Source organism: Mus pahari, chromosome 5 (genome assembly GCF_900095145.1).
Source record: "Mus pahari chromosome 5, PAHARI_EIJ_v1.1, whole genome shotgun sequence".
Lineage (NCBI taxonomy): Eukaryota > Metazoa > Chordata > Mammalia > Rodentia > Muridae > Mus > Mus pahari.
Genome location: NC_034594.1, coordinates 101,941,969 through 101,955,937, shown reverse-complemented (window position 1 = coordinate 101,955,937; position 13,969 = coordinate 101,941,969). Strand labels below are relative to the sequence as shown.

At 43.5% G+C, this 13,969-nt stretch overlaps 1 protein-coding gene across 6 annotated transcripts in view; it reads right to left on the bottom strand.

Moving 5' to 3' along the window:
* The window catches only part of Mgat5 (alpha-1,6-mannosylglycoprotein 6-beta-N-acetylglucosaminyltransferase), a 277,034-nt gene that overhangs the window by 24,368 nt on the left and 238,697 nt on the right, over window positions 1-13,969 (bottom strand). For all 6 annotated transcript variants that reach the window (XM_021197508.2, XM_029538621.1, XM_029538622.1 and 3 more), the window contains one exon: window positions 12,375-12,524. In XM_021197508.2, the coding sequence (XP_021053167.1) occupies window positions 12,375-12,524 (150 nt within the window). The remainder of the gene's footprint in view (window positions 1-12,374; window positions 12,525-13,969) is intronic.

Below are 13,969 nucleotides of genomic sequence, written 5' to 3'. Positions count from 1 at the left end.
TCTCTCCCCAATGTGGCCACAATGTATAACTCTCTTTGCTCTTCACTGTCACCTCTTTAGTTGACCCATTGAGGAAAGATGGCTGAACCTGTCAGGACCCAGATCTGACCCTAACAGCTTCGGACATGGGACTGCATCAGGCACCCTGGCTCTTTTCCACTCTTAAGAAGATGCTAGGCAAGAAAGGCAGGGTCTTGGCAGGTTTAAGGAGAGCTGCTGGAGCCCTCTAAGCGTCGGGTCTGCCAAGGAGTGCAGATAGCCTCCTTAACTCTACATAAACAACCCTGGGAGAGACGGGAGCAGCACATGCCTTAGCCATTCCAACAGAGAATCCTGGTGGGCCATGATGATCTCCTTTAGATCAACCAATCTGAATCTAGTAATTAAAGGGTGAGAGGCTATTGCTTGATGAACTCAAATGTGAGCTAATTTTAATTATATCTGAATAATAATTTGCACCAACTCCTAGGCCCTCCTGGCACAGAGTATCTCAGTAATCATAAATACTTTAGGGCTGGGGAGACAGCACAGTGGGCAAATAAGTGCTTGCTGTGCAGGTATCAGCAACCTGAACTCAGATCGCCAGAGCCCGACAGAGCTGGATGCAGTAGCAGGAATCTGCAATCCCAGGCTCCTACAGCGCGATGGGAGAATCCTTAGGAGCCTGAAGGCCAGCTTGTTGGGCATACGCAATGGTGAACAGTAGCCACCCCATTTCAAACAAGATTGGGGAGGAGAATGAATACCTCAAGTTTTTGTCTGATGTCCACATGCACAGTGTGGCATTCATGTAGCTGCTCTCATATATGCAAACACACACACGCACACACACACGCAGTGCTAAACACTTTGCACCAGCTCCCCAAGCCTCAATCACTATTTGTTAAGGACTCTTAAGCAAAAACGCCACACCATTTCTTAGCAATGAGTTTTCTTGTCACACTAGTTAAGGTGACATGCACTGACGCATGTCCTTGAAACACTGAAATAACAGTTTTCTTTCAGCTGTCAGTAAGCAGTTTTCCCTTAGTCCCGTGTACTCATTACCTGTGACAGCACAATGCAGCACATGTATGAAGGTCGCAGGGCATTCCAAGAGTTGAACAGACACAGTCTAGGGAGAGAGCTCGGCATCTCCAATCAGAAGCCTCTGCTCACTCGGTCTTTCACACTCTCACCACGCCACCTTGCCCTTTCTCTTGGTCCATCACTGTGCCTACTTACAGCCCTTCCTCCCTCCCTTTCTTCCTCCGACCTCTGTCTCTTGTCTCCTGAGGATTGAATATTTATTTTCACTATACCCCTATAGATTTCTTTACCACAGAAGAGAGAAATGCAAGACAAGAAAGCACCCAGGACTGGGGAGAGAGCCTGGTGGGTGACACGACTTGGACCTGAGTTTGAATCCTCATCACTCAGGTAAAACTCTGGGTGTGGTCACATGCTCCTACAACTCCAGTACTGTGTGGGTGGGGAGGGGCTTGCTGGTCTCCAGACAAGCTCCAGGGTCAATTAGAGACCCTGCCTCACAGAAATAAGGCAGAGCATTGTAGAGCAGGACACCTGCTGTCCTCTTCCGGCCTTGGCACAAATTCACACGGCTGCACACACCTGCATACCTCTTGTATGCACATACATATACACATACATACATACATACACACACACACACATATACATACATGTACAAAAACTGGGGGAGTAAACCATTCGAGTGCTAAGGTTCGATAATTCCATGGAAAACTGGCCGTACTGTTTGGGCTTAAGCCTGTTCTTCAGAAGGCCAGAGTTTAACAAGGATATTCTAGATGTCAACCATCTCCATGGTCACAACTCCAATTCCACCAATGAGTGTTTCTAAGTAGAAGGATCACATGCTCCAAAATTAAAATTATGACAAGGAAGATCAGACAAAGGAGCACATGTTTTATTCATAGCAAGGATTGGGGCACCCTGACACAGTCACTGAGATTTTTTTTTCTGTTTTGAAGGAAAAAAAAAAAAAAAAAAAAGAATTGTTTTAACCCTTAGTGAGCCAATGAGGAGTCTTTTAACCATTCCTGGCTTAGCTTAACTGGGTTTGTTCAGTTTCATTCGCGTCTGTTATGCATGCGTGTGGTTATGTGCACATGGGTGTATGTGTATGTAGAGGTCAGAGGTCAACCTTGGGTGTCTTCCTCAGTTTTCTCCCATTGTTTTCTGTGATAAGGTCGGTTATGTGCATGCGTGTGGTTATGTGCACGGCTGGGCTGGTTGGAAGTGAGTACCACTTCATCTGGTGTGTTAGATGTGGATTTTGGGGGACCAAACACAGGTCCTCCTGCTTGGAGACAAGCACTCTACCAACAGTTATCTCAGTCTCAGACATTTGAATTAATTACTTTATTATGCAATGGTATTTAAACCCAGAGACTCATATATAGGGGGAAGTACTATATCACACACCTGTATACCTATGTGTGTATATACATGCACACCTACATATACAAGAACTGGTGAAAGAAAACATTCAAATACTAAGGCCAAACTCTTCCAGAGAAACTCAGTCATACTGTATGGGCTTAAATCTGATCCTTAGAAAGCCAGAGTCTAACAAGGATATTACATCCCACCCCAGCTCTGAACATTTTTAGTGGAGAAACACCAAGAATAATGAATACTGGACTCACATAAACTCAGCCATGTACTTTTCTGATCATTATTAATTAGTCAGTATGGGAGGATCAGGAGGGAATCTGAGCAATGAATTAACCTCAGTTTGTGCCCCCAAATTGATTACTGGTCAAAGGCTCAGGCAATGAAATGATTACGCAGTCATGAAGACTAGAATTCAAGTTCGGATGCTACCAACTCCTCATTTGGTAACCATGACAATGACTCAGTGTATGGATTCTCGAGGCTCGTTTATAGTCTAGACCCTTAGTTAAAGTAACGTGAGCACTGTCTTCTTAGGAGCAAAATGGGCCAAAACTGATGCTTCTGTCATGGAACTGCTGTGAGGATCGAAGGAGATAGTTTGCAGAAATATTTAATACTCTCAGGCATAGTGCTAGTAACCATTCAAAAAATAGTTTCCCATGTTTGAACCCAGTTGTAATTTGGCACAGCTGAACATTATGTATGCCCTTCTACCACAGAGTTGGGGGTGAGGTGTATGTATATGGACTGTTTGCTAAAAGTGACAACTTTACCCCTTTTATGTGTATTTATGAGTTCTCACCCTTCCTTCCTTCCTTCCTTCCTTCCTTCCTTCCTTCCTTCCTTCCTTCCTTCCTTCCTTCCTTCCTTCCNTCCNTCCCTCCCTCCCTCCCTCCCTCCCTCCCTCCCTCCCTCCCTCCCTCCCTCCCTCTCTCCATCTCACAGAGATCTGCCTGCTGCTGCCTCCTGAATGCTGGGATTCTAGGTGTGAGCCACTATGCCAGCCAGTTCTCACTACTTCATACACTACAAAACTACCAGAGGAGAGGGAGAAGGCAGTGTGCAGTGACTTCCAATGGAAAGACCAGTTCTAGAACTGTATGCTATTGCTAAGCCTCCCCCTTTGTTCTTGATACAGGATCAGGATAGCAATCTACTTCTAGGAATAGGTATTCCCTTCACATCTTTAAAAAAGAATTTCTGCAACGGTTGGCTGTGATGGTCAGTTTTAACTGCCACCTTGATACAACCTTGAATTACCCAGGAAGGGTAATTCCTTAGACAGTCTCAGTGATCGACTGTCTAAGAGACTGTGGGTATGTCTAAGGGGACTGTCTTGATTGCCTTAATTGATGTGGGAAGATCTAGCCTAAAAGTGGGCAGAATCATTTCCTGGGTTTGGACCTGGGCAAGAATGGAAAAAGCACTAGATGTGTGCTTTTATTTTCTTTCTGCTCTTTGGTGTTGTATTTCTTACTTTTCTGTTGCTGTGACAAAATATCCTGAGAAAAAGGAAGTTAGAGAAGGAAAAGTTTATTTGGCTTATAGTTCCAGAAAGGGATGCAGTCTATCATGATAGGGAAAACATGTTGGCTAAGTAGTGTGAAGATTGCTGGGCAGTCAAGCAGACTGATCCATTTCATACAGGAGGCAGACATACATACATACATACATACATACAGACACACACACACAGATACACTCACATACACATTCACTTACACAGAAAGAATATATGTATATGTATATCAGTAAACAGAAGCAGCGATATACTTCCTTCAGTGAGTGGAACTTCACTAAGGTTCCTAGACGAGGTTCCATCATCTTCCTAAGCATCACCAAGTATCAAACACAGGAGCTTCCGGGTGGGGGTGGGGGGATATTTTGCATTTAAAGCTCAACAGATACAATGTGACCAGCTGTTCCACCTTCCTTCCTTGACTTCACTGCAATAATGGACTGTAGCCTGAAATCATCGTAAGCCAGAGAAGCCCCCTTCCTCCTGAGCTCTCTGAGGTAGCGTTCTGTAAGGGTATTCTTTTATTACACAAGTGGAAGGAAACTAGAACATCTAGAAATGAAGGAGGCAATTTCTTTATCCTGAAAGATGACACTTTCATTTAGCTTGAAGGGTCCCTCTTTTCACACACCTGATATTGCAGGAGGTAAGCAGTGGCTGAGTTCTTCATCTAGTTGGCTCTGCACTCAGTCCACAAAGCCTCTAATTGAAACTGCTTTGGGCTGTCTAGGAAAGAGCTACAATGGCCGAGTGACAACAGGACTTATTGCACCTGTTTCAGCATCAGCAACTGGCCAAACTAACCATTGACCAGGAGACTGGGTTCCTGGGGCAATGCCTGATTTCTTCCAGCAAACTTAGTGCCTGGTCAGAGATGAAACAAACCAGACCTCAAACAGCAGCACCAAACATAAAAGCGCCCACATTTTTGCCATTTGAAAGTCCCAATACTAGATCAAATGCATTACAGTCTATATGTCAATTGGCCTAGAGATGGGAAGTGATCAGTTTTAGATCATCTCTGCTAACTGACCTATGTTCTAGCTCAGAAATAATTTGGATTTCTGATTTTTCAGACTTGCTGTGATCAACTTGTATGCAAAAGCCAGGCATGGAAAGGACACCTGTGAGAACATGAAAGCTCCTTTGAACCCTCCAGAGTTACCTGGCACCTGGTTCTAGAGCTGATTGACTTTACTACCCCTTTGTGGCAGTTAGCTTTGTTACTCTGACACAACCTAGAATCCCCTGGGAAGAAAGTCTCAGTGAGGGACTGTGTAGATCAGGTTGGCCTGTGGGGGATTATCTTCATTATGGTTACTCATGTGAAAGACCCATCCACTATGGGTAGTATCATTTCCTGGGCAGGGCACGAAGAACTGTGTGAATGTAAAGAAAGAGGGCTGGGCACAAGCAAGCACTCATTACTTGTTGTTCTCTGTTAACCATGGATGCAGCTTCTTCAAGTTCCTGCTATCTTGACTTCCTCAGTGTGGGCCATAACCTAAAATTGTGATCCAAATAAATATTCTTCTCCCTTAAATTTCTTCTGTTGGATATTTTATTTTATTTATTTATTTATTTATTTTTTAAAGATTTACTTATTATTATAAATAAGTACACTGTAGCTGTCTTCAGACACGCCAGAAGAGGGCATCAGGTCTCATTAGGGATGGTTGTGAGCCACCATATGGTGCTGGGATTTGAACTCAGGACCTTCAGAAGAGCAGTCAGTGCTCTTACTTGCTGAGCCATCTCGCCAGCCCCCTGTTGGATATTTTATTACAGCAAAAGAAGTAAAATTAAGACACTACATTAGGTAGAAAGCTTGATGCCAGCCTGGGCCACATAAGAGTATGCTTATGAAGTTTTTGTTGTTACTATGTTTAGTAAGTGCTGGGTTGATGTCCAAATTGTGTTAGTCTGTGAGCATGCATAAGAGAGACATTCTTAATTAAGTTAATTGGTATGGAAGACCCAGCCCACTGTGGGCAGTACCATTCCCTAGGCAGAAGTCCTAAAGTATATAAGCCTGGAAAAATTGAGCTGAGCACAAGTAAGCAAGCACCTGAACATGTCACATTCACTTCTGTCTTTTCTTGAGTTATAGATGTGTGATTACTAGCTGCTTCAATGAATTATAACCTGGAATTATAAGCTGAAATAAACCCCATTGTCAGAATATTTTGTCATAGCAACAGAAATGAAACCCAGTCAAACATGGGGAGGTGGGAGCCAAGAGTTAGCTGAGACTTGGGGGACTTTTAACTGTGTGTTTGGGGCTGCAGTTAGGCACAAGGGAAAGACTCCTGAGTAAAGCACACACTCTACATTGGTCACACCGCTTTATGTGTCTAGCTGAGATGAGTTGGTGAAGAACTAGGATCATCCTGGGTCACCTAAGTCGTGGAGGGAGGCATGGTGGGGGGTGCTGGGAAGTGAGGGTGTGAACAGCAGCTTCCCTTTCTAGGCTACAGTTAGAATTTCTCCTTGACTACAGGAAGGAGAAATACTTAGTTTGGCTAGAGAGTAGAGTCCAGACACCCTTCCATTGGTGAATAGGAAGTGAATTTTTGATGTTCATTATGGACCATTAATAAGAACCATCAAAGGGAAACTGGGAAAAGGAAGTTAAACTAGGAAGGTAGGCTAGTGATGTTGAGTGCTGGCCTAAAGTGCACGAGGCCCTGGGCTTGATCCCCACCACCATTTAACAGGCTGTGGAAGTTCATACCAGTAATCCTTGTATTCAGAAGATGGAGTGAGAGGATCAGAAAGAAGTTCAGGCTCATCCTTGCCTACTTGGTAAGATTGAGGTCGGCCTAGGCTACATGAGACCCTGCCTCAAAAAAAAAACAAACAAACATACATAAACTAGGAAGGTGAAGAAAAGTTGTATTAGAGATGGAGAATTAAATCAAAACGCAAAATATGCAAAAAAAAGTGAGGCATGATACACAGGTTCCATCTCCTCTTCTAGAGTTTGATAGACCAAATGACCTGTCTGTAGTTTTTAGAAAATTAGTTTATCAAAATGGATAGCTCTGTTAGAAGAGGCTTCTAGATTATTATAGCAACTTCCCAATGCTTTAAGCCCCCATTTTCATGCTATACTACCATCCCTCTGTCTTCTGAGACCAGGGCTCCAAATGGCATGCTCAGACAGCGTTCTACTACACACTGGGAACTCTGGAACTCTGGGCTAGAAGCAGAGTTTCAAAAACAGCTGCTAGGGTCAGAAGCAGCTTAGTGGAAGCATGCCTGCCCTAGCATGCACTAGGTCCAGCCCCCAACACCGAAGGAGCCAAAACCAAAGAAAGCAATACCGGAGCCCAAAGATGGCTCATTAACAAAAATAATGAGCTCCAAAGTGACTGAACACCAGCCATTTGCCCTGTCTCTGAAGATCTTGGGGAGAGAAGACAGGCTTTGCTCCCCTCTTTAGCTGAGGCTGAGGAAAAGCTACTCATTTTACAGACATTTCTTCCTGGCAGCTCCTGTTCTTCACTTCCAACATGGATGGGAAGAAACTGCTTTAAATTGCTCAGCGGCACTGAAGAAGGAATTAGAAAGAGGAAACAATATGAACACAAGGCCAACTCCTCTTGTGTCATATTTCCTAACTCAGCATTCATTCATCTCAGTTGCCTATTGCTGGGCTCTCAGTGTAAAGGGGTCTTGGCCGTACACCACTTTGGGTTCCTCTTATCAATTAACAATTTGAGTTATAACTCCACATGGAGTGGTTTAAAATATTCTTTAAGATTTATTTGTATTTTAAATTATGTCTCTTCCTCTCTCCCTCCCTCCCTCCCTCCCCCCTCTCTCTGTCTCTCTGTCTCTGTCTCTCTCTCTGTCTCTCTCTCTCTGTCTCTGTCTCTCTCTCTCTCTCTGCGTGCGTGCGTGTGTGTGTGTGTGTGTGTGTGTGTGTGTGTGTGTGTTTGCACTTGAGTGCAGGTGCCCATGGAGGCCAGAGGCATCAGATCCTTTGGAGCTGGAGTTAAAGGTAGCCCAACATGGGTACTGGGAACAGAAACTTGGGGTGCCTCTGGAAAGGCAGCATGTGCTCTCAACTGGTGAGCCATCTCTCCAGGCCTAATATATTCATGATAGAGAAACTAATAGAGAAACAGGTGCTAAGTAATTCTAACTGGAGCAACACTGTAAGGTACCAGTTTTAGATTAATTACTTAAAAAGTTTATGTATATATGTGTGTGTGTACCTGTTTATCTCTGTACCACATGTTTGTAGTATCTGAAGAGTCTATAAGGGCGTTAGATCTTTTGGAACTGGAGTTAGAGGCAGCTGTGCTTGCTACAAGTACTGAGAACGGAGCCCTGGTCCTTTGTAAGAGCAGTATGTGCTCTTAACCACTGAGCCATTTCTCCAGTCCAGTATTACACCTAACACCTGCTTTTTTTTTTTAAAGGAGATGTATACACACACATACGTTCATACATACACACAAACAAATGTGTATATGTATATATATATGTTCATATATATATATGTATATGTTTATACACACACACACACACATATATATATATATATACACACACACACACACATACATACATTTTGATCCCTATATATATATAATTTGGTATATATTGAGCATGAGCTTCTCATGATCAAAACCCAAGCCACACTCTTGGCTGTATGGTCTACTCCAACGTCATAGCTGGGTCTTAGAGGCTGTTTTTTTCTTGTGATCCTCCAGACAAGATGGACTTCAATTTTAGCCCACTTCCCATCCTCTGACAAGGTAAATGGATGGTAGGCAAATGAGGGTTCTTTTAAAATCTGCAAGGCTGAGGGAGACACTCCCAGGGTCGGCTAATAGAAGTGTGCAAGACGGTAATGACGCGCTGTGTAGCAGCTCTGCCCTGGAGTTATTTTAAAGGAACTTGAACTTTCAGCAGGATGGCACAGAAGAAAAGTGAATCAAGGCAAATGGCAGAAAATAGACTTGCTGCTGAGAAAAGGCCGGGACATCCTGACGACTCGGAAATGTCAAACTAAGAAAGAAACTGACGATGACGACAGTAGAGAGTTCTCAAACTGGGGCACTCCTCGCTCACAGACCCAAACAGTCATTAGGTGACAGGCAACCTTCTAAGGAATTAGAAGTCCTCAGTGTTTGAACAAAGAATTAAAATAAATTATCAAAATGTTTTATCCCTGAAATCACACAATGACCTGGAAATAAAAAGAATCAATTGTGCTTACAGACTGAGAATTGAGACAACAATCAGATTGCTTTCCTTTTACCTGGTGAACAGTCACGGACTCTGTTTATGAGAGAGTCGCACTATTGTGTTGTGGTGTGTCAGCATGAGTGTGGTTGTGCTCATGCCATGGCATGGAAGTGGGGGTCATGGAATAGTTTCGGGGAGGTGGTTCTCTTTGTTTTCTTTCCACCTTTTTTGTGGGTTCTGGGACTCAAACTCAGATCCTCAGGCATTAAGCAGCAGGTGCTTTTACCTGTTGAGCCATATTGCCAGCTCCAACCCATTCCAATTTTTAAAAGTCTTTGTGTGGCCCAGAATGGTGACATGTGACTTTAATCTCTGCACTCACGAGGGAGAGGCAGTGGCAGAGATAGAGGCAGGTGGATCTCTGTGAGTTTGAGGCCAGACTAGTTTATTTACATAGCCAGTTCCAGGACAACCAGGGCTGTTGCACAGAGAGACCCTGTCTCAAAAACAAAGCCAAACAAACAAGCTCATAAACAAAAAAGAACCACGTGTTTACTGCAGCACATACTAGGTCTGTTTAGCTTCTGTTTCTGCCTCCCACCTTACCACAAAAGCACTGGGATTACAGATGTGTGCTATCACATCTGGCTTTAGGTGGGTCTTCAGGACCCAAACTCTTCATGTTTTTGGGTTGAGTACTTTACCCTGAGGCATCTCTTTAGCCTTACCACTAAGTGTTAAGTGTGGGTGTTTATGAAGATGGTATGCCAAAGGCCCAGCAGAACCTGAATTCCCAATTGGCGAGCACCCGGAGTTGGAGCCTTCTTGATGACTGGATCTCCGTTTACTGTGCAAAGCCCAAATATGGAGAATCCACAGTGGTGTCTGCTCTGTTCACCTCAAAGCTATTTCCCAGATGCGCCTTCTAAAACTAAAGTCTTGGGCTGGAGAAACAGTTTGTTTATTTATTGATTTGATGTTTATTATTATTTTTTATTAGATATTTTCTTTATTTACATTTCAAATGCTATCCCAAAAGTTCCCTATACCCTCCCTCCTACCCCTGTTCCCTTACCCACCCACTCCCCCTTCTTGGCCCAGGCATTCCCCTGTACTGGGGCATATATAGGAGAAATAGTTTATTTAGTAAGGTGCTCAATATTAAACCCGAATTCAGCCTTTAGCGCCCACATAAAATAAGTGTGGCATACTAACTAGTGCATGCTTGTAACCCTGATGCTGGGGAGGCAGGACGGGCAGAGCCCCTGTGCTCACTATCCAGACAGCGTAGTATACTCAGTGAGCTCAGGGTCAGCGGAGCAATCCTGTCTAAAACAAAACCAATATCAAAACAAACAAACAAACAAACAAACAAACAAAAAAACCCCAATATCCAAACAAAAACAAAAACAAAAACAAAAAACAAAAAAACAAAATCCAACATGTAGGTTGAGAGATAGCTCAGCAGTTAAGAGTTCTTACTTTTGGATTGGAGAGATGATTCAGTGGTTAAGAGCACTAACTGCTCTTCCAGAGGTCCTGAGTTCAAATCCAGAAACCACATGGTGGCTCACAACCATCTGTAATGGGATCTGATGCCCTCTTCTGGTGTGTCTGAAGAAAGCTTCAGTGTACTCACATACATAAAAGAAATAAATCTTTTTTTTTTTTTTTAAGAGTTCTTACTGCTTTTGTAGAAGATCTGGGACAATTTTTAGCACTCACATTGTGGCTCGTCTGACTCTTCTGACCCCAGAAGGTCTGCACATGGTGCACGTACAACATACAATATGCAGGCACATATACATACATGTAAAATAAAATAAATATTAAAATAAAAAGGTCAGACAGTACCTGAGAAATGATACTCAAGGTTGACCTGTAGCCTCAATATGGATGCATACATGTGCACATACACATACACTCATGTACAAAATACTCACGTGCACACATGCAAATAAATAATCCTAGGGGGCTGCCCAACCACTTATGCCAGAGGGTTTGAACCCTGCCCACACCTGTGACAGTCAGACACTATTTCCTTATCAACTGTCATATTCTAATACAAATATAGGTAAATGGGATTTATTTCTTTCCTGAATATGTCACTGGCACCTTGGCTCCCTGAATCTGATCCTTTGGCCCATATGCCAGGTGGTTTCCCACCTTGGCCACCTCACAGGGCTTCCACAACCCTCCACAGGGCTTCTTGAGTTAACAGCACTTTGTCTCCATTTGAGGAAGGACAACATGCCAGGACCTGGTTCCCTGAGCCACAGTGGCACCTGTGGCCTTTGCTACCTTATCAGAAGGCCATCCCTGGGGCAGGGTCATCCCTGGTTTTACCTTTCCAGCCAGGGCTGTACCTTTCCACCCAAAGTCCTTGCTTGTCACTCAGCACAAGCAAAGTCCTCTATAAACAGGGTTGTGAAATTTTATTTCTTTAGGTTCACGGGATAGAAACCAAAGCTTTGCACATGTCAGGAAAATGCTACCACTAATCACTAATGTATATATAACTATAACTATGAATAAATATCACTATAACAACTATAACTATAACCATATAACTATATATATACTCTCTCTATGTATATAACATTTAACTGCAAAAATACATATTTTGAAAAAAAATCAGTCAATGAACTCCCAACAGCCACAATTTAACTTTTTTCAGTAGCTGCTCTAGAGCATCACTGCCTAGTTACTGCTGAAAGCTTAGACAGGGTCAACAAACTCTAACACATCTGAGGATGATTCTGAGCTCCTGACCCTTGCCTCTAAGTCCCAAGCACTAAGATTACAGACCTGTACCGTCATGTCCGGCTTGGACCTCCCTCTTTAGAGCCAATACACAGATACATTTGAAACTTAAAACTGCATGTAAGGATCTTTAATTGTAAAGAATGTATGTGTACACAAACACCCAGAAAACCTTATAGCTAGTATACCTAGGCTAATGTTTCTGTGGAATCATTACATGAATTATTTTAATAATTATAGTTATTAAAACTTGAGACACTACAGTACAACTCACATCTGGTTTTGTGTGTGTGTGTGTGTGTGTGTGTGTGTGTGAGTGATTCTGGGCCAGCACTAAGCTGTATCCCTAACCTATTGCCTAAAGTTCTACTGTACCATGTAAAGAAAGCATCAAAGACTGATCCCATTTTCAATGCCAGGGGAAACAAACCTATAAATCCTGTGACTCCTTATCAATCTGCTGGGAGGTTACCTTGGTTTCCCGGAGAAGAAACTGCAGGTCTCGTCCACTGAGAATGCCATGGTTTTTCACGTAACTGGGAATGTTCTTAGTACTGGAGCCGTAAACAGTGGCGTGCACTTCCATGTACGTGTGAATGATATCCAGGTAGATTTTCTTATTCTAGAGAGGGCACAGTAGTAGAGAGTGCAATTATTAAGACAACCTGCTTGGTAGGCCAGACCTCCTGTAAGAGCTGCAGGGCACAAAGATAAGAATGGTTAATGCTGAGATGTTGGCCATGTGACATGCCGATACTGAGATTTATCTTAAACGCAGCCTGGCCTAGGGATGGAGCCGTGGCTCAGTAGCTAAGCATGTGGCCTGCCTGCAATCACTGTGCTAGGGAGGCAGGGACTACAGATCCCTGCAGGAAGCTGGCTGGAAGATGAACTGAATCCATCATCTCTGGGTTCAAGGGAGAGAGAGACTCTGTCTCAATACCTAAGGGGAACAATGATCAAGAACGACACTGATGTCAACCTCTGGCCTTCATAGGTATCCACATACACATGCATATATGTACAGGTACCAATACATGTGTCCCCAGACATGCAAACACACACACACACACACACACACACACACACACACACACACACACACTGCAGAGACACCAACATACATGAAAACAGGAATCTATCTGGATCTTGAGGGCAGAAACAGTCATATTTCCACTGTATAAGTCTGCAATCAGAACCATGTGAGTGTGATTACCATGTATCTAACCATGTTTATGTAATTATATTACATTATTATTTGAATATATATATATATATATATATATATATATATATGGTAAAATAATACACAAATGGTAAAATATTACAGAATAACAAAAATCATGGCCAAGTGTCTGGAAGTATCATCCTGATTTGGGGACTTCCTAGGGACCCGGTGCATTGCTTTGGGCTCACCATTTTTTGGGGAAGGAAGTTTGTGTGTGGTGGGGCAGGGATGAGCCTTGGAGAAGGCAGGCAGCTGGCCTGGAATATTTATCCAGAGTTGTTAAGCTGTCTCCAGGGAATACAAACATCCCCTGCTGGCCAGCATTTCTAGTGATGATTAACTCATGCTGTCAGAGCTGCAGCCCACTTCACTCTGACAGTGGGGACAAGGAGGCTTTCTCTCAGGTTGTACTGACGGACCCAGCAGCTGGAGAGCCAAAGGAGACGGAGTTAAGTGGGGACTTCGAGGTGCTCTGACTCAGTGGAGAACACTCAGCCGAAGGTTCCACATCTGCAGGCACAGGTTTTCAGGGTCCAAAATCGAAACCACCTGTGGTGAGGAAACATGGTCCCTCTCCCTTCCCTTTGGCGTCTGGGTGACTAAGTAGTACAAGTGGATTGTGGATGGCTCCTCCCCACTGCTTCCTTTTGACTTTGAAGGACTCGAGCTCTGTAATGGCTTCCAGTTGTGTCAAAGTAGGCCACACAATTTCCCATTCTGAGTGTCTTTTTTTTGCCCCACAGTGGGAAAATCTAATAATAGCCAGTTTGTGACCAAAGACTGTGAAGGAATATGAGAGAGAGAGAGAGAGAGAGAGAGAGAGAGAGAGAGAGAGAGAG